Below are 25885 nucleotides of genomic sequence, written 5' to 3' on the forward strand. Positions count from 1 at the left end.
TGGGGAACTAGGGACATGTCCTTTAAGTGCTGTTAATAGGCTACATTTTCATTAATGTTCAGCCATCAAGACAGCTACTGTTTTTGGTTTGTGGTTTACAAGAAAATGAAAGTAAGCTTTTATTCTGCATTTACCAGGCTTTAACTGTTATGTTATGAGGTTATTTCATATTGCCTAAGTGGGTGAAGGTCTGTAGAGATAACATCTTTTAGATGATAATCTTGGCGGATGTAATGTTCATGTGAAGCTTAACATTATTGCAGCTCCTTATGAGGAAAAGAGAACGCTGTTGTAAGTTTTATTGCAGTGAAATTATATCAGCAATATCCCAGGCAAACTTTACCATCTCCAGATACTGAAAGTGTTTACATACCTGGAGATATATGGGTCCTTGTAGAAGAACAAGATGGCTGCTGAGTAGCGTTCATGACTATCCTCAATCTGTCTCCCCGGCTTTGTTGATAAAATGTCAGGAACTGCTTTCATTTGGCTGTAAACTTGGTGTCAATTTCCTTTATTTTTCTATAAAATACATTTTGATATGTGCAGATATTTGCCGTGTAACAGAGCAGACAAGCCATGGAAGCGACCTTAAAGGAGAAGCAGTTAGGAGGATAGTGCCAGAAACTTTCTTTTGGGCTGTAACAGGCAGGCTGCTTTCCTTTATAGGCCCAAAACTTTGGGTCTGATTTATAACTGGGTGGATGCCGTTTGCATGGCACTACCACCACTGGATGGCACTGAGGAGCATAGCAAACCACACCTGCCCAGCGTACAACTATTGTTATAAATGAGCCCCTTTGTAATGCATTTTTCTCCAACATGTGCATGCAGAAGCTACAAATTATGAGAAAATGAATTTTCTTTTTATTTGCTGATTAAGTTTTTTCTCTATGGCTTTTTGTGTTTAGTACAAAAACCAGGACTGCTTAGCTATGTTAAACATTAAAAAGTAGAAGTCCTGCCTAAGAGCAGACACCACAAATGCCATTGGTGCCTTTTGTTCAGTAGAAAGCCTGCTTCTGTGTTCCTCATTGTTAGTAGGGACTTCAGAAGTAAACCCCCTGCTAGATACCACTTTGCTGTCCAACGAGCACGCAGTCATTGACCACTGAGACTCTGTGGACAGAAGGGTGGTGGTTGGGATGTTTCAGAAAAGTTTACCTAGCTTCAGAGAGGCAGCATGCAGTAGTGTGTTCTGGGTAACATGGATTTTTCTCCTAGATTTGCATGTAGAAGTTACTCTACTGCTAGAACCAATAACCGGCAATAACAAGCATCATGTGTATGTGCTTATGGGTGACTTTTGTACTTTAAAATGGCTGACAAGTTCACTTTAAAGGAAGCTCTTGGGTTGTATTAATTCCTTAGGGTTCAAAGCAGTCAGACAACATGGGCCCTCCGAGTCATTTCAAAAAGGGCAGAGCCCTCCTTACTGTCATTGGCCTTGGCTGGCATCTTCTGTGGAGGAAAGAAAGCCAATGTGTATTTCATATTGTTCTTCCCACATAGGGACCATTAGTGTTGTTGCCTAAAGTTTGTATACACTGAGCCCTCCTGGGTTACTGTTTTTTTCATTTAAAATGTCTGCATAGCCAAGCCTTTTTTTTTACGATTTGTTAGAGTAAGGAAGGGTTAACCACTGTCATTTGTACAACAATGAGGGACATTTGCCTTCTCTTTCTGTCCTAGGGTTGGAGGAAATCTCCCAAAGTGAGGGAAATGCACCTTAGATAGTTGTCCCCAATTTCCTTGTTTTGAGGACAACTCTATAATTTTGGATTTCCCCTTAATTTCTTTCTCTATCACAATAGTCACCAGGACAGATAAAGGGGTACATCTCTCCTGTAAAGGCACAGGCAGCATTAAAAACTTGACACAGGGTCTTACCCTTCCCCATTCCAAAACTAAAAAGAAAATTGTTTTGCCTGGAAATGCACTTTAGTTGCAAAGAAAAGATTTCCCAAGGTATTGCAGATTTCCCTTACACCACCACCTGCAACATATTGCAGATTTCCCTTGCACCACCACCTGCAACGTATTGCAGATTTCCCTTGCACCACCACCTGCCGGGGAAACCTGCCATTGTGTCCTGACTCTAAAATATGATAAAATATATGGAAACAATCTAATTGCACTAGCCAGGTCCAGTCCACCTAGAAAACTTGCCCGGTTACATGTGAGCCTTGAGAGATGGAAGCCCCTTCTTGTCACGGTTACCTAATCAAACAAGGGAATGTCCGTTTCCTTTAAACTGACCTTGAAGTATTCTTAAACAGAATAACCAGTGTGAAAATCTATAGCAAGCATACATGTCGGCAAAACCTTCTATAGATACTTAGGTAGATAAGTCTGTTAATGTATAGTAACCTTATCTTCCATACATATACTGTGGTTTTTGTTTGCCTGGTGTACTGAGAAAGGATGAGGACAGCCACCCTGGCTGACCTACAATTAATGTCGTCTTGCCATGAGAAACTAATGTAAGAGATGTACTAATTACCTAGCCGGCTGCCTGGGGTGAATGTTAAAATTGGCGTTTGACAATTACTGCTGCTATTTTGAAGAATATATCACTTTTTCCATGGAATCCACCGAAATGATGTCTGCCTAAAATCGTTTTTCCTGGCTGTGAATTGCTGAAATGAAAGATGTCCTTTGTCCATTTGAATGTCACTAAATTTTGGGGAACTGTGGGCATCAGCTGTCGGAGGTCCTGTGTATTTTCTTGGCACGGGATTTTGCCGTGACCTTAAACTTATGAGTTGTTCAGTAAAGCAGTACAAAGAGCAGTGATAATGTGCAGAGTGCAGCATCTTATAGCGGCCAATCTGATACCACTTTGCCGAAGTCAGATCAGAAAAGGTTTTTTGCTGACTGGTAGCTATTGAACATGGCTCTTTGCCTTATTATGGTAGTCGGTTCTTCTCATCTCTGGAACACTGGGTGAACTCATTGAGCCATTAGGCTGAGAATATCATTCTTTCAGTTTCTTTAACACACTAACCTTATGCAAAAAACATTTTTTTGTAGGCTAAGGCTAGGTTCACACCTATACGACACCTGGGACGCGCATCCCGATAGTGTTCAGGTGCACGCAGTGATTGCTGCGCAGCCCCATTGATTTCAGTGGTATGACATACACACGGCAATCACAGAAAAAATTTACATGTTCCTTTTTATTTTTTAGATACACAGCGCGCGGCTGTTTTTTGTGTTCGGAAGCAAGGGGGAAACCGCGCTATCCGCTCGGCGGGACTGGGGTGCCGTTAGAAAATAATGGTACCCACAGCGCGATCGGTTCACACCTTGGTGACTCCTGACCGCGCGGATTCATCCATGATTGCCACTCGGTGAGGTGTCATCTAGCTGTGAACCTAGCCTAGTGTCCAATACAGTCTAGCTCTCCTAACTGGGAAACCCAAACAGTTCCCTGCTAACCGTCATGAAATTTGCATTCAGTCTATAGATCAGACCAGAAAGGGGGACAACTGAGAAAGAAATAAGGGCAGAGGGATTTAGTCCCAATAGAGTGACAGTCCCTCTAAATGTACGGGATGCCCATTTCAGTCTCTGCAGCTGACTAGCCCGTGTCCATTAATGGGCCCAGATGGCTATTATGTAATTGTATCATGTAAGTATCTGGTTTTTGTTCATTACATATACATGCTGTGCTTCCTTTTTGTAAACGGTAAGATTTTTTCAGGTCAGGGTTGTTGTTCTTCAATAATTTATAGACCGGCATATAGATATGTGGCTGTAAAAGGTGGGAGGCACTGCAGCCATATATTAAACCATGTTTACAGACATCCTCAATGTATGATTTTGCAATGTGCATATGTTTAATCTCACCACAGCTAGCATGAAATTGTTATGCATACCTATTGTGCAAGATTTCATATTTCTGCACTGGTTTTTCTACATGTCAAAATCCAATGCTTGGAAATGGAACATGAGCCAAATGTATTCTTTTTTCTGTAGAAGTGTTAGAACCTGTCGTTTTAATACTGTCTGTGTGACTGCCTTGGGCCTGTAGTCAACAACATTTATATGTAATATTCAGGTGCACTTAAGTTAGGGGTGGACAAATTAATTTGGAATTCAGGAGCCAATCTGCGCAATCCAGGAGCCGGCAGGATTTGTTATTAGGAGCTAGCTCCAGTGATGACAGTGAGAAAACCACAAAAATTAGGCACCAGCTATTATATTTAAAGCAAAACTATGAGGTGAGTGATTTTTACTCAACATCATAGTTCGAGCCCATGTGTGACAATGAAACTGTCACACATCGGCTCAGTAGATCGGGAAGTGAGCGAACACATACCGTCGCTCGCTCACTTCTCGATCATGTCCCCGCAGAGAGCCGTGACTGTCACTCACGGCTCCCTGCAGGGATTCCCCCCTCCCTGCTCCGATCCTCAAGTGCTGACTGGAGGAACGAATGGGGGAGGGGGCGGGTACAGCTGGCTCTGCCTCTAGATAGGCAGAGCCAGCTGTCAATCACGCAGCTGGATGGATCTCGACAGTAATGTCGGGATCCGTCCCGGCTGCGGCGGTCTCAGTATACCGCAAGCTGTAGAGAACTATGGGGAAAAACACTTACCTCATAGTTCTCCTTCAAGGAGCATTGACTACAAGCAGCCCCCGAGTTACGAACATCTGAGTTGTGTACGACTCCTACTTACGATCGGAAGTCCCAGGCTGTTCCACCAGTTGTAATGCTGCCGTGCTCGCGTCGACGTTCGTAGTACTGTACCTCCTGTACATCACAGGAAGTTGTTAGATGTGCAGATGAGGAGTGGGTCTGGTTCGTAGTACTTTGCCTTTTGTACATTACATAAAGGTAGACATGCAGACGAGGAGTGACTGCCTCTTCTTCTGGGTCTGGTACTATACATTACAGGAAATTGTACAAACATCTGTCCAAGTTGCATTTAAAGTAGAACTCCATGCAAATTGTATTTTTTTTATTTTTGGTTAGTATGGTGTGGGATTAGAGCCACTGACTGTGAGAACAGCAAAACAGGGTTTACCCTTCTCTATGCTATCCAAAACTAAAAAAAAATGTTTTGGCGGACCTAGAAAATGTACCTGTTCAAACTTACATACAAATTCAACTTAAGAACAAACCTACAGAACCTATCTTTGTAACCCGGGGACTGCCTGTACCTGGTTTGTGGGATTACTCCAGCCCTTACTTAAGTGCAGCCAATGATGGCTTTTGATTCAGAGCATCTATACTTGGGTGGTGCTGTGTCTGCACTTGGTGGTGGTTTGATGGGGGGCATTAAACAGTGGTTCAAAGGTGCATGCTATTTTTAGGTTTGTGTACTGAGCTATTCACTTGGCATTGTGGGAGGGAGGTGTGCTTGACAAGAGTTGGAATCAAATGCTTAATTGGTGTCTATATAGACCTGGCGTTGGTTGAGTTGGTACATCTAAGTTCAGTATCATTATACAATTATCATAGGTTTATTATCATTGAGAATCATTTTTCTTGGTATGAAAAGGATCTTGGATGCTGAGAGAAATCTCATGCAAATCAGCAAACATACAAAACGCCTGGCAGATCATGACCATGGAGGAGCTTGATTAGGTGCTCCGTTCTAACCACTAAGTCACCATATTTTCCTCAATTTTAGTTTGTGGTGCAGAATAGGATGGTTGGCCATGTTGAAAATCTTGGGACGGGGTCTTCCATTCCAGGCGGTTATAAGTGATAACTATAGTGGCAAATGCAGACCAGTTGGAATTGCGCCTAACGTGCTGGTTATAACCAGCGTTTTTTGTAGACTTGAAAATCCCTTTAACACATACAACTTGTTTCACTTCTGCTGTCTTTTATAAGTCACAAGGCCTTGTGTCCATCACTATCATTGCTTTTAACTTTTTTGCATGACCAAAACCAATGTGCATTCTAAATTAGATATGAGTGACCTACCCAGGCTGTTTAAATGAGTGATGTAACATGGCCTGCTTTGTATTTTAGATAAGAACCATGAGCTACAGGACTGAAATGAACTAGGCCGCTCGCTTCAACGAAGATGTACAACTCCAACAAGAACTGAAATGAACAGACAGTATTAAGACCAGAGGATCGATGATTGTGGGGCTGAGGAGCGGGGACGTGAGGACTAACATGGTGACACTAATTACCGAGAAGCTGCAGAACCAAAGCCTAGACGATCGCTCGTGCAAAACATACAACATTAATCTGGTACGTGGTATTGTAATTGGGGATCCTGCAGGCCTGAATTAGACAAGTTGTGCAATAAGTTAATATGCGCATATTACGCAGCCTGCCAATTGTTTTGCTTTTAAGTGCTTGCAAGTCAGACTTAATTGTCTTATTACCTGGAACATCAGAGGCCTTCTAATAGAAAAATTGTAGCTTATATTCACAATGTGCTTGCGTAAAGGAACATGGTGTAACTATCCTAACTAGATTCACATGCAAATACTTGGTTAGAGAACTCAATTCTTAAGTTCTGGGACTCCCACGGTTTGTTCTGTACTGTGAGGAGCCCTGTAATTACTTTGAATCCTTAAAAGTGGTCTTGTTTATCAGTGTCTGCTTTTAGAACTTTGTATCTCAACAGCGACCAATCAGAAGACCACCGACATCAGATACAAGTGAACGGGACATGTTTTTTTGAATGCTCCTCTTGATGCTTCTCCATTTCAGATGGCCTTGCTTTTGGGGTTCAGTGGTCCCTGTTTTGCACATTCAGCACAGGATGGAGCTAAACGTGATGCAGGTGCACACTAACTTGCTCCTGCTTTTAAAGTGGATCTGGCTTGGAAAAAAAACATATTCTAGGATATAATTCATGCCGCATGCTGAGAATATTAAAATACTTCCGTTGCTATATTTTTGAGGTAAACCGTTTGGCTGTGTTCATTGCACGCTGTCAATTCATTTTGCCATTTAGTAAACGCCGAACAATTTAGACATTCTGATCTTGCTAGTATGTGAAGCTATTGATCTCTTTATTCCACCCATAGGCTGCAGGACAGTTCTTTCTTACTGGTAGTCATACAGGAATTTGGGGGGCAAATGGGCCTAAAAATTTAAGTTTTCTCCTTACTATTGTTTAAAGTGACACTAAACTCAGGAGTTTAACCTTAAAAATGTGTTCAAGTACCTTTAACTATTAACAAAAATCAGCAAAAATTTGCAAAATTATCTTATTTGTGTATCACTCGGCTGTAGATCCTCAAATCATCTCTGAAATGAGGCTGACACTGTCCTTGCTTCTGGAGGGTGGCTACTTTTGTTCCCCATGGTCCCTGAGTGTGTTGTAAAGTAGCCACCGCTCCAAGATCACTCCCATGATGGACTACAATCTCAATACAAATTAGTAAATTAAACATTAGCTTGGAGCAGTGACTACTCTACAACACACACAGGGACCATGGGGAACAAAAGTAGCCACCCTCCAGAAGGAAGGACAGTGTCAGCAACAATGCAGAGATCATTTGAGGATCTACAGCCGAGTGATCCACAAATAAGATACAATTTTGTTAATAGTTCAGGTACTTGAATGCATTTTTAAGATTTAACTTCTGAGTTTAGTGTCACCTTAAATAGGGCAGCTGTGTAACAGAAATAACAGGAAAATCAGGCGGCATGTTGATTGGTAAATCTGGTATGCAGATATGTCAAAATGGGGAATACTTTTCTTATAGTTTTCTTACTAATACTGTATAGTCCTTTTTCAAATATTGATGGGATAAAAAATAAGATTGGCAACTGGGACTCAAATCTCTGTACAGTGTACAAAGTACATATGTTCAAATTACAATAATGGGCGAGTTCCATATTTCTGTACTTTATTAGGTCCATCTACCTTTTTAAATATTGCATATTCGTTTTATATAGTAATATGCAGTTAACTCCCTTGCCTGTGGGTATCCCACATGGAACTTGCCTTGGTACCAGTAGTGGTATCAGAAACTGAGTGGACAAAAAAAGAAAAGAAAATGTAGTCTTCCTGGTCATTACAATGCAATCCTTTTAGTACCAAGAGAGGGTACAAAGTATTCCAGTATCGTTCCAGTCCGTATCGGAGCTTAGCAATGTCATGTTGGGTTTTATTGTGCTTTTAAGACATAAAAATAGTCATCAAACCACTCCATAATAACGTAGATAAAGAGCACAGGATGACAGCAATGCAAATAGCTCTTCCTATCAGCTGTTTGCAGTCTGTGGCCTTGTAAACTGTGGTGCAGTGTCAATGAACATATAAGGCTTTACTGCATAGCACAGTAAAGAGCAATGATGGATAATAACTCATAGCAACCACAATTCAGCTACACAGAGCCAAAGGTTAATTACAGATTGGTTTACTTTTGGTTTGAGCACAGTAATGCTCCTTGTACTGATAGCATAAAATAAGGGTCCACTTTAAATAGACGTATAGGCTTTTAACAGGTGTTTTAAATATATGTGGATGTGATCAGTTTAATGAAGAATTTCCGGAAACATTTGTCTTAACCCTTGCAGTGGGGCTAGCCCCCACAATGCAAGTACCCCCACAATGCAAATGCTCGTTTTTGTCTAGCTGCGAAAATAACAAATGTCCTCAAGTGATCCTTGGAGTTCTTCTTTAAAGTTGAATCCCAGACAGATATAAGACACAAATGAATGCAGTTCTGTACTGATTAATACATCATTATGTATTTTTTCAAATGCAAGCAGTGATAGTACCTGAATATGACCGTATCGGGCATGGAGAAGGACAAGACCTGTAGGTGTTACTTACTTGCAGCAGAGAAAAATCGGGGCTCTTGCCCTTCCAGTCAGGGCTGTTTTGTGAGGCACAACTGTGTAAATATTCGGGCTGGATGGACAAATGAAAAACTTTGGCAAGTAAGACAGACCCCTTATATGTATTCCATTTGTGTATTTAGCTGTCTTAATGGAGTTCATCTTTAAAAGGAATCTTTGAGGGGAGAACTATGAGAACTGCCATCGGAGCTTTCTTTTAAAGGTGCAGGACCCAGGTCTTGTATTTGGATCCTGGCTTTTGTATGTGATAAGTCACTGTACTGTAACAGTCGTTGACTCACTAAGCAATCAAGCAAGCATTTCGAGACCAGAGCCTGCACCTACACAAAGTAAGGAGTGTCACCCCTCCATATATCTTCCCAGGTTCCCTTTAACGTTGACGTTCCTCATGCTTTGGTAACGAGATGGCCCAACACAAGCTATTAGCTTAATGATCACCTATACGAGAAAGCTTGTTCCCACTGGTTGTGCACCAGCGTTACATGAGGGATTGCCATGACTTCACTAGCCTGAGGTAGCAGCTGTATAACTGGGAATAAAACCACCTGTGAGATCTCTATTCAGGCTGATGCAAATGGATTCTTATTAAACATGAATGCCAGTAAAATTGCAGGATACGCCTAGGTAGATTTGTCCGAGGTTGCATAATTTTTGAGATTTAGTATTAAAGGCATTATGTGGAGTGCCCTGCCTGGCAAGTGGTTGCAGGTTACACTGTTTTGGTTCCAAAGTACAGTAAGACTTGCTGAAATGAGTTATGTATTTCTCCTGAGTCGCATTTCATTTAAAGTGGGTTAATTTATTTTCATCTGGGACCTTGAGGGTTGGGTGGGTGACGTACACAAATTAGCGTAGAGTTGGCGTGGTTGCCCAAAATAACAATCATATCTTTTATACGAAAGTAGCACTCCAGCCAAAACTTTTGTTTTTCTTTTGGAGAGACTGGGGATGGGCTATAACCTTTGTCAGGTTTTCATTGTTGGTCTACCCTAACTGCCTGTGACAATGACCACACAAGAAGTGAAGGGTAATGTCTCTAATGGGAAAACAATTTGACAGCCATTCCAATCGTTTTCCAGTCTACTGCTGTCTGTTTTTTCTCTTGGAGAGATTTTCTTCTCCTGTCTCAATGTTCCCACAGAAGTAAGGAAAACGCTTCCCACTGGGCAGATGCAGTAATTTGAAAGCCTGAAAGAGGTTCTGTCTCTTCCCCTATGTAGCCAAAACTAAAAGTATTACTGGAGTTCCACTTTATGTTGCCATGTGGCTGAGGATATCAAGTCTGCGTTTCTTGACACAGATGTTAATGGGACCAAGTGCGATGTGCACTGGGTCCCCCGGGTGGTTAACCAGCATTTTTAACTTCTGGCCAGACTTCTTCTTTAAGGATTTCCCAGCACTGCTCTACATAGACCCCAACTCTGTCCATTTATTGATGCCAGTCATGTACTTAAGCTTTTCTGTTTTACCTTTAACTCTGGAAGACAGTGTACACACCATTCCTACAAGACAGCATTCATTATGCATGTGATTCAAACAACTTAAGTAAACCCCCCTACATTGCATGTAGTCTGTAGGCCTTTTACATTTGGAAGGATGTTGAGCCCTTGTCCCTATCAGCGTGCTGTTCTTGTTTAGAAAATCAAAGAGGCCGTCTGACTTGCTGTAGGCAACACCACAATGTTTCCTTTACATCATTTGCATTGAGTCCCTGTTTCATTATGAGCTGGAATTAATGTCCCACATGAGGAGGTTTTGTCTCATTAATACTGCTGTGCATGAAGCATCCAGTGGTCTGATCTTTGAAGCATCTGCAATATCTACCCTGAAGGCAGACATTTGGTTGCTGAAACGGTTAACTGCAGCCATTCATGTGATCTGTTCCTTGAAGGTTTGCTGACCAAGCCTGCAGGACGGTGATATGATGGGTGCGGTGGGGAGATCCTTTCTGAGCATACAGGGAGAAGCTGTTGTACTTTCAGTGCTCGTATAATTAAAACCCTTTGCCTCTAGCTATATGGTGCGCTGCATGATCTAAGCTCTGACATGCTACAGAACTGGGTCACTGTATATGAAATCCACCATATAGAAACACACTGAGCATTTCACTTAAGTCAAAAGAAGCATACAGACCAAAGTGAGGTGTGTGTGTGTGTATAAATTATAATTTTTTTTTCTTTCATACATAAAGACTAGGCTCCTTAAACGTTAACACACCTTGAATCAAGGTCATCCCATCACATGTATGTTCCTCATACATTTTACATTTTCCAAGTGCAAGATATCCGCAAACAATACATGTCATGTCAATACATGTTATTGCGTCTTGATGCAGGCAAGAATCCAAGTGTTATCTTGTGCATATTTCTACAATGCTCCCCAGCAAGGAAGTGCTGCAGTCTGTTGTGACCCAATTTGCTGCATACAGTGTAAAGCCTCGCCTGCTGAATATGAGTGCATGTACTGCCACTGAGAACAATCTTCAGAATATGTTGTATGTTGGCTTCCTGGTAAATGTCCCCTTTCAGCACCAGTTAAAGGAGAACTATGAGGCGAGTGCTTTTCACTCGCCTCATAGTTCTAGCCGACCTGTGACAATGAGACTGTCGCAGGTCGGCTCAGTAGATCGGGAAGTGAGCGAACACATACCGGCGTTCACTCACTTCTCGATCCTGTCATGGCACAGAGCCGTGACAGGGGAGGGACTGGATTCCCCCCTCCCCGCTGCGATCCTCCAGCGCTGACTGGCGGAACGGACGGGGGAGGGTACAGCTGGCTCTGCCTCTAGATAGGCAGAGCCAGCTGTCACTCAGCTGGGCGGATCCAGACATAATTGTTGGGATCCACTTCAGCGTCTCAGTATAAAGCGAGCTGTAGCTCGCGGTATACTGCGGCGTCTCAGTATACCGCGAGCTGTAGCTGGCGGTATACTGAGCTTAGGGTGACGGGAGGACACTAGTTTGTGTCCTCCCGTTACCCTTAGGAGAACTATGGCGAAAAGCCCTAACCCCATAGTTCTCCTTTAAGCTCTTATATCAAAGATTCCATTGGTGGTGGCTTCCATCAGATGTTCCTTTGCCCCTACCACAAGGCTATAACCATCACTATGATTTCTCCTATTAGTTATTTGGCCTACATCATGGAGAATCCAGTAGGGAAGACTGCCACCGTTAATTGCTTTTGCAGTGACCATACCTGTCATTATATAGATATAAGAATTCTTCTTGGCAGTCCGTGAGAAAGCAAGTATTCCATAGTTAGTTTAACCTGCAGACATTTATAGCCAAAATAGTACATTTGGGTAGGAATAGGCCTCTCTGCAGGCAACCTGTACGAAAAACTGTCACTTGCATAGTAAAACATTAGCAGTACCTTGCTAACTCAGGCAGGGCAAGATGTACTTCCTGTTATGACTGAGTAAAGATTTGCTATTTTATAGAGAACATCTAAAAGGTTAATTGTGCCTATGCAGCGCTGCGCAAACTGTTGGCGCTATATAAATCCTGTATAATAACAATATGCAGTACCCTGAAAAAAACCTTTTACCTTGAATTTCTCAGTGAACCTCCTGACATGACTGTAGCTAGGAACTCCTGTTCTGTAGCCTCATAGCTGTATATGTGCAGTGTGAGATTGCCTAAGGCCCTGTGCCTGTGGCTGTTGGTGTCATGAGATGTGGAATGAGATTTGTTGATATTCACTGTTCTCTTTGCTGAAGAAGAAGCTGAACCTGAGGAGCTGCATTGCAAGGATCTCCTTTCCTCTGCATTATACAGCCTGTGGATCTCTGCTTTCTGCACCCCTCCTGCTCATTATTGAATATTCCCTGATCACCATTCATCAGGGTGGCAGCTCTGACATAAGGAGGTGAAGCTCTACTATTCCTAGATGGCCACCTCCACAAAAACACAATACAGAACAAGATATGGTAGATCTGTAATGGGGAAAAGATCAGCTGCACGGAGCCTACAGGCAATACTGGTCACCTTCTGTTTGGCCTTTTTAGGCACATCCAATACAGTTCATGTCCTGCTTAAACAGCTGGAGGGCTTCATTTTGGCCAGTCAAGTCATATACATGCCCCCAAACTTTTTTTGCAATTGCACTGCTTTGTCACACAAATAGTTACATTTGTTTTACACTGCTGCAGTCTGGGTAATCTAGGGTTAAGCTGACTGCATCCACTTGGTTGCGTCTTGTGTAGTGCAGAAAGACAGTTTAAGGATGTTTATCTTCTACACAAAATAAGCCATCATTGTAAAGGAAGTGTCCGAACAATAGTATCTTTTTTGGCCTAGTGAAAAATAAATCACAGTCCACAAAGCATTTGGGGGAGGAAGCTTGTTAATCAGCCATGTTTTATAGTCTTATTTTTTTCCATGCAGTGAGGAATTTGAAGTGGTCTTTTTTTAGATGTTTCAAGAGTACTGCTTATGCTGTATGCTACATAGAAAACATATGAATACTTATTCTGATATAACAGTGCATGTTTCTTGCACAAATTATTTTAGTTTCAGGGGGAGCCCCTGTACAGTCGAGTCACCATGAGCTTCTTATGTCTTACTTTGGGAAGATATCCCCATAGTAGTTTGTCTTCACCCCCTTCCTGCTAGGCTTTTCCCACATGCTACTCAAAAAATGCTGATCTGTCTATTATAAAGCCAAACTATGACATCCAGCGTACCCCAGTGATTTGGGGCAAATGACTCCCAAATTAAAGGCCGGAATTCCTGGTGTCATTGTTTGGCTTTATAATAGACAAAATTAGATGCAATAAAATGTTTGTGTAGATATCTTAGCATGTAGCTCAACTTGACAGCCATTCGGAACTGAAATGCCACGTTTGGGGGGTAGATGTAATTCAATTTTCTTTTCAGCTTTGGAATAGGAAAGAAATGGAACTGCTGTCCACTGTCACCGGAGCAGATATGTATGTATTGCTGTCTGCCCTTTTTGCAAAAAAATCCCCTCTATAACTAGCCGTGTTACCAGGACAGGAAATAAGGGGAAATATTCCCCCGTAGAGATCTGACATTCTACCCCTTCACCTCTCTATCCTAAATTAGAAAATTTGGCTGGAAGCATTTTTGAATCTTTGTAGAAATCTGCTTGTTTTGATTGGAGGGCATTGATGTTGTTCATCGATTCACAGAGTTGCTCTGGAATGCAGCTGTCTTCTGGAACCACAAGCTTGGATATACAATCATACAAAAGCTGGAGGACCTCTGTCTGTCTGGAGATATATTTAAAGTGTTTAGTTTGATTTGTGTGCTTATGTTTAGAGCCCTGTAAATACTTTTTTAAAACTTTTATAATATTCAAATATATCTAGTATTCTACTAAAGTGGACCTACACCTTCTAAATAAGATTGTGTACATTTCTAATCAATCCAGTCATAATCATGAAAGTGACCTCAGAAATCCATTTTTTACCCACTGGTGCCAGTCACATGACCAGTTCCTTGGCATTGCCCTGCCACAGAAAAGAACCAGGTCTGGTAGAGCCACTAAAGCCCCTTCAGTAGAGACTGTGTGCGCCCAATGCCTAGTTATTGATTTACATGGCTGTCACTGGGGAGCAGAAGAAGTTTATGGAGACAGGTAAGCATTTCTGACATCTCCTTAGCACTTTTTATGACCTATTCTGAGTATGGGTATAATAGCAGCCTTATGCGAGTAATAAAGGTCCATTGTAAGGAGGTGCGTAAAAGTTATGTTTATCTTTTTAAACTTATGCAAAACATTATGTGCTTTAAAGTGAACCTGTGCCCAGACTGTACACTGTTTAGATTATTTACATATTCTGGACGAGCAGTAGAAGCGCTGTAAAACAAGCCCTCATTCACCTCTGTGGAGCACTGTGGAGAAAATTTTTGGACTTTATAACAGAGGCCTAGGGAACCAGGATAAAGGACTTTTACTTTACTCGTCCCTTGCTATTCTGGAAACCGGCGCCCAACTCTTGGCCCTTCAGAATATTTGATTACGTCAGAGTGCCTGTGACTGATGTAGCACCTTAGAGAATGGCGGGAGCCTGTGGAAATGAGGGATTAAATAAATTAGAACATTTTTTCCTTGAAATTGCTTTCTCTTGAAAACTGCTTTAAGCTGCTTGAAACTGCATGAGACTGACTTTAGAGTCTTTGTTGTAATCTTTGAGAATGAATTGCTTCACAGTACAAGCAGGTGGAGAGTTCAGTGAGGGCTGGATTGAAACCTATTACTGCTTAACAATAGAGAAATACTTATTTGTCTATAGTCTTGGCACAGGTGCACTTAACATTGAGGAGGGACTTGTGGCAGCTACAGAATCTTTCATGCAATTTGCTCTGCTTTTTTAGCATTTTGAGGTGTCCTAAATATCAGCTTTTCTAACCACTTGTGATGTTCTTGGTAACTACTTAGGCAGTCAGCTCCAGCTTAGTATCCCCATTGTAGATATCAACATAGAAAACAATTTTAAAAAAGGTTCCTTAGTGCTCCAGAATTGCTCATGTGATATGTTTCTTAGCGTTGTGCTATAATTATGCTTGGTAATGCATCTTAGGAAATAACATCAATAAATCATCTGAAGGTCGAGTTTTTATTGCATCTATGGTTTATCTGGGTCAAGGGGTTCCTTTTAATCATATAAATATCTAGACCTTTATGTGTCTGTGAAGGTCCTCATTCATCCAGGTCATGGTATATCTGTAAAAAATAAGTCAAGGCAACTGGACTTGCTGTATTTTTCTTGAAGACGTTTCACTGGACATCCAACCAGCTTTCTCAATTCAGAATGACTTGTAAAAAAAATTCTGACTTCATTCTGAATTGAGAAAGCTGGTCAGATGTCCAGTGAAACGTCTTAAAAAAAAATACAGCAAGTCCAGTTGCCTTGACTTATTTTTTTTACTGATAGACCTATATGTGTGTTATTACCAGCATTTATCATTGTGTCTAAATTCTAATTCTGACAAGCTAAACGCAGAAACAAAATCCACTAGACCCTTTTGTGTTTCCAGGAGATTTGTTTTTTTCCCTATAAAACAATTTTCTTCTGCAAGTCACTTTCCAGTAAAGATATGATCGTGTAATGTTTTATATCAAGGCTGTTTAGAAATACCACTTAACACTTTACAGCTGTTACCTCACAATTTTTCACGTATTGAAAACGGAACAGATGGCGAAGTTCTGGTTTTCGTTTATACAATACGGAGATCTGGCCTACCCCCACAGTGAATTTGTTTCACCCACGTGTACCTCCCGTGCATTGGCCGGTACCCTAAACATCTGATTGTCATATATATATATATATTTTTTTTTTAAAGTCCTGCTCGCAAAGTGTATGATTTGTGTATTTTTTCACACCATGTTCTGTTGTATGGTGTTGAAACTTTTTTTCCTTTGGTTAATTTCAGCGCTCTTCTGAGAAGCTGAACAATGGTGGCACCTTGTTCCCTTACGAAATCAATGGTAAGTTTTCGTGAAACCTTAGCAGATTTTTCTTTATATGGAAAGCAAGGTGTTCAGCGAAGAGTGAGGAGAAAAAAAAAAAAAAGTAGATCCCCTTTCTGGTACTAATCATATGCAGAGCTTGAAAATGAGGGTTGAGAGCCTGCTGGCTTAAACGGATCGTGGAACAATGGGCGCGAATCAGTGGCTCACAGCGATTGTATGCCTCTAAGGAGCTTTGCATATTAAATACAGCCTGCACTGTTGGCCAGCCGCTGGTTTAGTTGGACGGGGACATATTTCATCCCATCCTTCTCATATTTAAAACATTTAAATGGGTCAGATTATAACAGACACAAAAAAACTGGACTACCCCCTTCCCTCAAATAGAGCTGAACTTTGTTCAGCATCAGAATCCTTATTTTAGAACTTCCTCTTAAGTGTTTCACTCACAATTTGTCATTGTTTGTAAAGGAAGTCCTTTAAGATGTAATTTTTTTTTTGGGGTCATGCTAGCGCAGCTGTAGGTCTGAATCTTGCATTAAGTTTGACTGCCACGTTCATTGCTGGATTTGCTTAAATTAAAATTAAATCAGGTATGGTTTGTGTGGGCCAAATTTAATCTGAACAGCTGTTTGCAAATCTAAGACTAAGTATTTGGCTTCCAATGGCTAGGTGATGTCTTTCCATCCTGTTAAAACATTGAAAGGGACATGCATCTCTTTAAAAAAACAAAATAAAACGCAGAACATGATTGTTATGTACAAAAAATAAAATATCAGTACAATTTTAAATGACATTTCTGAAGTCTGGCCGATATTACTAGTAAGCCATTTCCTTTCCTCAATGTGAACCTGCAAATCTCTCACCTAAAAAAAGTATGAAGGCAGAAGTCTGCAAAGTTATTCCAGGTCAGTGATGCCAGGGTCACCAAAGCATTAACCTTTTACAAAGTCAACAGTGGCAGCTCCCATATTACTTCATGTATAGGTTCCCTTTAAAGGGAACCAGAGTGCTTAACCTACCTTCAAAAGTGGCCTTGAGTCCTCTTGCTTCTTTAGAGAGCTTTGGAAACCTGGAGACTAGGTAATGCTAATATTGAACAAGTCTTCCGTGGTTGATTCCTGGCTCACCTTCTGCCTCCCATGCTTTATATTTGGTTGCCAGTAGAAAGGCATGGGGTCTTTTAGTCCATAAAAGACATATTGAAAGTTTCTAAATTATAATAATTACCCCCTTACTAGGTTATATTTTAGTTTGTCTGAGGATAATTCTTGGTGAAGGTCAGAGATGATAGGTGACATCAAATTTGACAGTAGTTACTCTGTCAACTGCCTGATCTTTTGCTGATAACCTACACCATCTTCCAGCTCCTAAAAAACCTTAATGCTATCAACCACATAGCCCTCCTACTTGTTTACATTCTTAACTACAGTCTCTGTTTGATAATACCGTTATGGACACTGAGGACAGCATGCATGATCAACGTGAGGTCAGGAAGTTGGCCGACCAGCCTTGAGGTGGCCTCTTATCTGTTCTCTTAGGACCTGGATTCATCCTCAAACAGTATAAATTAGGATTAAAAAGAGGGCATATATACGTGGTAAGCTTCCACATTTATGAAGATGTAACAGTGAATGTAAAGATTCTTGCATAACCCCAGTTATGACTAGTTTTAATTGAAATGCATCTCTAGGCAAAACCATTTTTTTTTTACATTTTGGATTGTTGGGAAAGGTTAGACTTTCTGTTAAGTTTTTATTGCTGTCTGAGTCCCTATCAGTGTGATTCACCACTCTTTTTGTACCGATGACCATTGTCACCGTGGAAGAAAGTGCTGACTAATCAGAACGAACAGTGAGGATAAATATTCCAGTTGGGACACTTGTTCCGGGGACAGCTGCCTAAGAGGCGAATTTCCCTCACTTTAGGACATTTCCACTTTCTGTTGGTCCCTGGGACAGGAAGTGGAGGGAAATTTTCCCAGTGGTTCACAGACTGCAAAAAAATATAACCTCCCAGGGATCTTGACCGTCCTACTTTATCCAAAACTAAAAACGTTTTGCTGTACATACACTTTAATACCTTGAGTCCAACACCGAGAAAATGTTTGAGAACCCATACCTCCCACAGTGAATCGTAGGCTAGGATCTTTTTAAAGTTCTTATGACTTGCACATATGGAAGCACTAAATAATACAGCACCTTTTTTTGTTGTCAGCCACAATTTGATATGTATAGGTAAGATAAGTAAAAACTGAAACCCAATATGTGCCTAGCTATCATTATAAAAATTGAATGTTATCGGTTACGTAATTGGATGATGTGGTGAAAAATGTGCACAGCACACGCAGGAGGGCAGAGTGTTATTTACATGCTTCTGAGAATTCCCCTTTGTAAAAGTCTTTGCTATTTGAGTTGAAGTGAGTTGAGTTATCTGTCTACATGGCAGTTTCTCAGTACTGAAAATAAACTCGGCCTCTTCTGATATGACTCTCATTACCTTGGTGTCTGGTATTGTGCGCTCAACATATTTTTAAAGAAGAATGCATATGTTACAATGCTGCTACTGTTCTAATATTTTCCTCTGTTTCTTTTTTTTCTCTTTTTATTCCCTTTTTTTCTTGTAGAGGATAGCCCCTGGAAAATGATTGACAGGGCTTGTCCAATCAGGACGGAGCTGAACAAGAACTCCATCTTCCCTTTTTCCATGTGTCCCTTCAGCACCGGCACTCCTGCCAACTTTATGCTGCCATGGCAGAACGAGCCCTCCAATCAGTCCTTAGTATCAGGGTGGATAAATGAACTTAATCTTAACGACAGCTTTGGGCAGCCGCTGGCACCCCCGACGAAAAGACACTGCAGGTCACTGTCTGAGCCAGACGAACTGTCGCGCTGTCGGTCCCCCTGGAAACCAGGCAATTCCAAGGTTTGGACTCCCGTCTCAAAGAGGCGATGCAATAGTGGGGGCAGCGCCACTTTACAGCGCTGTAACAGCCACGGCAGTGCCACCCTGCAGAGAAGCACAAGTGTTAGTCTGCCACAGAACGCCCCGGCTCTTAACAACAACAATGTGTTCACAGTGCCTGCCTGCAACACGTCTCCAGTCCCAAGGCCCTCTTCCGCCAGCAGCGGTTTTGTGGACAGTAGCGAAGGAAGCACAACTTCAAGCATACGTTGGAACTCTGGCGGCCCTTGCGACTTCAGTCCAAGGAGGCGCCTTTCTCTGTCTCAGGAGCACATCACAGAACCAGGAGATATTTTGCCTTCAGCCAACAGCACACCAACTTCTACTCCAGAGTTGAGGCGGCGCCAGGGCTTACTACGGTGTCGCTCCCAGCCGTGTGTGTTAAACGAGAGGAAAGCCCGGCTAAAGCGCAGACGTGACGAGGACGTCCGGTGGAGTAGGCCATCTATAGATTTCTTTAAAATGACAAGGGTAAGTCTTCCTGTGTAAAGACTTTTTGTATCCGTCTGTCCTTGTATTCTAATTGGTATCTGGAAGACAATTGAGTGTCTCCTATTGCAATCAGGTTTTCTCATTCATGCTTTTATTTCAAGGTGACAAATTAGAACTGTAAGCACAAACATCTTTTAGACACAGATAGAGCTGCAGCTAACGATTATTTTCAAAATCGATTAGTTAGCCAGATTATAAACAATCACCAATTTTGCTATAAAATGTTGTACAATTCTTTTATATGTGTATTATGGTTTCCAATTTTGTGTTGTCCTGCCCAAAAAGTTTTGAACCTCCAGTAGCCCCAAAAGGCTGACAAGTTTCCATGAATTAACATTCAGGCAAGCAATCCTCCCACATTGTGGAGTTATTGACTTCAGGTACATTGTGTACCTTCTGGAAACTAATAATTAGCTTTTAGCACAGGTTCGTTTGGTGTTTATTATAATATGTCCGTAATTTGGTACTAATTTTCTAATAGCTGCTGTTCCAGTTTTGGATAAAGGCTTCTAATCCTTCCCTACGCTATCCAAAACAAAGCGAAGAAAATTTCTTCTGGACATGCCCTTTAACAGTGACTGTAGTTATCTGCTTTATGAATGTTCCCTTTAACAAATGAGCTGTCAGAATTATGCATTGTTAGAGAGCTGTTAATTATTATTGATGTGTGCATCAAAATATTTCCATCCCACTCGTTATCATATCGAGCAGTATGTGCGTCCTGCCTGGAAATGACGTGCGGTTGGAGATTATGACTGCATTGTGCTTTGCTTTTTGAGTGTTTTCTCTTTCCTTTCTTCCAATTTATCTCAAGCTAAGGAGTGGTGGGAAGATGGGAAATTTTGCCATTCATAACACTTAGGAGTCAGAACTCAGGAAATGATATCGAGGTATGTACGGACACAGAAGACAGCTTCGTCCAGAAATATTCTCCAGGAGTTGCGAAAAAATGAACCATTGTTTCACTATATTAAGTGCATTAAAGTGTCTCAGCATAGGACAACATTCTGTAGAAGCCATCTAAAATCAGATTGGGCTTAAAGTGACACTAAACTCAAAAGTTAAATCTTACAAATGCATTAAAATGCCCTAATTATTAATAAAAAAGTATCTTGTTTGTGTATCACTCGGCTGTAGATCCTCCAATCATCTCTGAATTGTTGCTGACACTGTCCTTCCTTCTGGAGGGGGGCTACTTTTGTTCCCCATGGTCCCTGTGTGTGTTGTACCTGTGTGTGTTGTAAAGTAGCAACTGCTCCGAGTACACTCCCGTGATAGACTATAACTTCAATACAAATTAATGAACTAAACATGAGATGGAAGTCCATCATGGGAGTGAGCTTGGAGCGGTGACTACTTTACAACAAAATTGGGGAACAAAAGTAGCTCCCCTCCAGAAGGAAGGGTGGTGCTGGAGAGCCTCAAAACATCTTTAGGTTGGTGCTGACACTGTCCTTCCTTCTGGAGGGTGGCTACTTTTGGTCCCCATGGTCCCTGTGTGTGTTATAAAGTAGCTACCTCTCCAAGCTCGCTCCCGTAATAAACTACAGTCTCACGTTTAGTTTACTAATTTGTACTACTAAGATTGTAGTCCATCATGGGAGTGAGCTTGGAGCGGTGACTCTACATCACACACTGGGACCATGGGGAACAAAAGTAGCCCCCCTCCAGAAGGAAGGACAGTGTCGGCACCAATTCGATTTGAGGATCGACAGCCTAGTGATACACAAATAAGATACATTCTTGATTAATGAAGGTCCTTGAATGCATTTACAATGATTTAACTCCTGATTTTAGTGTCACTTTTAACGCAAGACAGAAATAGAGGATTTTGAAACAGACGTTGGGCTCTGTTCTATTCTCCTCCCTTCACCATGTCTGATTTGGTTCAGAAGAAAATAAATAATCTTTGATAGTTACTTGATCCTCTGTGTAGCCCTCTTTGTTTTCTGTAGTACTGGGCATGTGCAATCACACTTCTAATTGGCTGAGCTTTCTCTCCAGCTGAGATCACATGATGAAACATCTTTGTCTTCAGGCATGTGCTACACTGGAAGGATCCAGAAAAGCGGCATTTTCTTCAGCGAAGGTATTTGGTACATCTGTTACTCTGTATCTGTACCGGCAAGAATGCTAGCTTTATATTGACATATGAACATGGTATTGGAGGAATTCAGGAGGTCATCTAGAATCTAGTCTATCACCCTCTATTTATTCGAAGGGGTGCCCTGGAATATCTGTACCCCACATACATTCCGATTGCCATGCTGGTAGTCATTTGGGCATAGATGGGGGTTTTTAGCCAAGAATGGCTCAGATAAAATGCCCAGTTTTTACAAGTATCTTAGCTTTTTATTAGGTTATATTGGCTGTGATCATAAATTTATATCACCTGTCCAGGAAAGGTATAACAATAGACTGCTCATGGCTCTACAAAGTGACATGTTCACAAGATGGAAATAAGTCTAGTTCCCTCCTGCCAGCTGCATGTTCAGTGAGATGCATGCTTAAAATAGAGATTTGGTGGAAAGTCCCTTTCTCACGCTGTGTGCCTCACCCGACCTCTCATAACTCACCCAAATCACACACACACACACACAATCCTTTTTTGTCCCATCTGCTGGAGGGAGACGTTCACTGACTACACTTGTGTCTGCATATTGAGAGAGTTTCGACATGTCTGCACTTGACTGCTCCTGAATTTCATTTTTTTTTTGTGTAACTTGGCGTTGTTCAATGCCTTCTATTTTGATGTGTTTTGACAACCTGTCTTAGACCTTTTAGGTTATTTTTTGTTGCGGTTTAGCCAGTTTTTTTTGCCCATTTATCTGTTATTTGATTAGGTTGTTTGTACCCAGTAAAGTAAATCGACTCAATATCACCAGAGCATGTGTTTGTACAGTATGTGTGTGGTCTCGTGGTAGTCGCATACATGTTATGCCAAGAGGTTAATAGGAGTCCAAAGTCCTAGACTTAAAGTGCTAGAGTAGTAATAGACCGACAGATATATTCCCAAGCATGGTCGGTGGAGATTTCCCCCTGTCTTTTACTCGGTTGTCAGGCCACAACTTCAGTTCTCACTCAGTGATGGCTCTTACATGTGTCGTACTTTGCTCCTTCAACTTTCTGCATTGAAAAATGAAGAATTGAGCCTACTTGCAGGAGGTTTTAAAATCTGTGTGATAACGAACACCTCTATGTGCTAGAAGGTGACTGTTTTTGAATTGAGAGTATTGATGCTTTTGTACCTTTAATGGGAACTTTCCTCAGTAGTCCACACAGTGAACAACTATATTATTTATATAGCCTTTAGTAGAGTCTTGTACGGTGTAAGCTACCGATTAATGTGGAAGGTTTGAAGTGTGATTCCCTCTATTGGTGAAAAGAGAACTAAAGCCAAACTTTTTTTTCTGGCTTTATTCCTCTTTTGGGTTGCAGAAGTACATTTACTAATGTATTCCTGTGACCCGAAGTCAGCATCTTATAGGCTGCTGACAGCACAGAGCCGCGCTGCAGCCAGGAAAGATCCTGGCTATATTGTCGGGATCCAGCCCGCTGACTGATTGACAGCTGGCTCTGCCTCTCTAGAGCCAGAGCCTGCTGTGCCCGCCCCCTCCCCTGTCTGTCCCTCACTGCTCTCTGTAGGGAGAAGACTGCAAGCTGAGCTATCGGCAGTCCATGATCGCTCAGATCTCGCTCTATAGAGCTGGCATGTGACACCTGCAGTGTAGCAGGACAACTGCATATATTGGGAAGAGTAGATTTTACTCTACCAAAAATTCCCAATTAACTTAATGCTGAACTCAAGGCAGATATAAAAAGTAAAAAAAAAAAAAAGCAATGCACATATGTGCTAATTAAAAAAATTTTGCATTTATTTTTGAATTCTTCTACTGTTAATATCTGATTTTGACTTGGTATTCACTTCTCGTGATTTCCTGATCAGCCTCACACTGGGAGTGGAAGGGGCAGTACACACAGTCAATCAGTATTTTTGCAGTGCATAGGAGCTGGCGAAGAACATTCTCAGAGGAGGTGGGACCAGAATGAGCGTAGAGATGACTAATCAGTGCTATGCTTTCATTTTCCAGTCACAGGCAGGGAGGTGACCAAGGCAGTATTGCTTAACTGCAGTAGTGAAAACTTGGGTCACAACCTGGCTCTGATGTCTGATAGGGCTGAGGATTGAATGAGCAGAAATACAAATCCACAACAGCTCTTGTATATGTATTTTAACAGTATATCTAGCATATTGATAAGGTTTGCTAGTACAACTAGACTCTTAACGACTACCAAATCCTGGTAATATGGGATGCACAAGCCAAAAAACATCCTTAATCTTCCCTCACTGAGCTAAATCCTCCATAGTTTGTGTTGCACATATCTCCTCCCAGACACTACAGCTCACAATGGGAAGGTTGAAGGAGGTGGTGCTGTCAATCCAGAAAGCAGTTGGCAGGAATAGGTGTGGCTAGGTGTTGTTTGACGAGCTCCGGGCTTGTGAATAAGCAATGACAATAGCCACGCCCCTTGCAACAATATTTTTTAAAAATCCCAATGTAGTGCAATCAGGCACGGCCTACAGAAGTGTGGCAACCATGCTCTGAATTCGAGAGTGGTGCAGCATTGTTGCCACCGCATCACATGAAAATACATTAGGCGCAGCAGGTATTTGCAAAAACTTTTCAAGGCAGACGCGGCTTTTCAGAGTGAAAATTATAAGTGCAGACGCACCTTATTTATCAAGTGCTGCAGCACATTTTTTTTAATGCAAGCCCATATAGTTTTACTTTAAAGAAAGAAGCCTGAAGAAGAAATCTAATGGGATTCAAAAGCTTGTATCTTTAATAACTAATACTGGGCAATAGAATGCATCACCTGAAGTTCCAAACTTTCCACATTGTATACCATGCAAATGGTTTTTTTTTCTTTTGCAGTTCTGGAGAGCTGCTTGAGATTCATGTCTTGTGACGGGTTACTAGGAAATGCCTTAAAGTGACATTAAAGGCAACTTTTTTTCCCTCACCCCAACGTTAATTAAAGCACTCACCTTAAATGATGTCTCTTAATCCTATCTTCTTTCCTGATGTTTTCAGACTTCTCTCCAGCGCTGCGGTGGGTGTCCGATCCAGCGCTGACTCCTCTGGGCTTGCTGGCACTTCCTGTCCCACGGTGTCTGCATGCGGGTGCACGCATCCATAGACTTACCTTGCGTCCCTCCTCGCGTCCCGGGCGAAAATGTAAACTGCGTATGCGCGCACCCCAAGATCTTTTGCGGCCGCCTGAGAATGTTCACATTTTCGGACGGGAGCGCGCGTGGAAGACACAGGTGAGTTTAATCCGCTGTTAAAGCGTTATTTGTTTAAAAAAACATTTTGCATATTTCTCCTACTTGCTAGCAGTAGATATATGCAGAAAAAGCTGAGGGCTTATAAACCCATTAATCTCCATAACATATTGAGAGTCCGTTAAGTGTGAGACATTTTGTGGCAACTAGTCCTTTACAAGATCGTTAAGGGAATAAATAGTCTGGCCCTTCTCTGGCTTGTGGCTCGCGGTGTGCTGTCCTTGCTGCTTATTTTGACCAGTGTCTTAAATAGCAGCACAGATTCCTCCTGTCAGTGATCGACTGGTGAATGATGCTCTTTTTCCAGTTCAGGAAGCTGTTCTCATTACTCTTCTGTTTTCTCATGGTCCTTCCACTGCATGTGCGAAAAGGTCAGTCTGATGGATAATCCAAAATTTTGCTTACTGGTGGGGTTTTTTTTTAAGATGGACAGTCCACATTTTTTGGCATTGATCCTATGACATTGAAAGGCGGTTTGTGAACCCAAGGAGGTAGTCAATTCAGTTTATTCAAGAGATTGTATTTTACCCCTTCATCTTTTTTTGTTCTTGGTCTCTCTAAGCCCCCATTTACACCTGAGCCATTTGTTGATTGCCGAAGTGCAGCAATGCTCAAAATGAAGATTCCCGTTCTATTCAATGGTGTCCATTCTGCCACTCATTGTATGGAAAGGTGCGTGAGCAGAATTGTGTTTTTGGCCCCGTAGACTTCAGTGGGAGCGTCTGAAAATGATATTTCATGCTCTTTTGCGCATTGCAACTGTCCGCCTCCTCCTAGGAACCTTGGGGCCTCTGCCGCAGTTCTTGTAACGAGCAGTAGAGTCAGAGGTTCTAATGTGTGGGCCCTAACCGGAA

At 41.7% G+C, this 25885-nt stretch overlaps 1 protein-coding gene across 3 annotated transcripts in view; it reads left to right on the forward strand.

Annotated features, from left to right (window-relative positions):
* The window catches only part of FAM53A (family with sequence similarity 53 member A), an 80426-nt gene that overhangs the window by 22421 nt on the left and 32120 nt on the right, over positions 1–25885 (forward strand). For 2 of the 3 annotated variants that reach the window (XM_018554768.1, XM_018554767.1), the window contains exons 2-4: positions 5990–6217; positions 16192–16246; positions 18855–19663. In XM_018554768.1, the coding sequence (XP_018410270.1) occupies positions 6101–6217; positions 16192–16246; positions 18855–19663 (981 nt within the window). In that variant the 5' untranslated portion in view covers positions 5990–6100. Of the gene's footprint in view, positions 1–5989; positions 6218–16191; positions 16247–18854; positions 19664–25885 lie in introns of those variants that run through there. The other variant, XM_018554769.1, reaches the window with a different exon arrangement.

This window comes from Nanorana parkeri, unplaced genomic scaffold (assembly GCF_000935625.1).
Source record: "Nanorana parkeri isolate BGI_ZX_2015 unplaced genomic scaffold, ASM93562v1 scaffold172, whole genome shotgun sequence".
NCBI classification, from domain to species: domain Eukaryota; kingdom Metazoa; phylum Chordata; class Amphibia; order Anura; family Dicroglossidae; genus Nanorana; species Nanorana parkeri.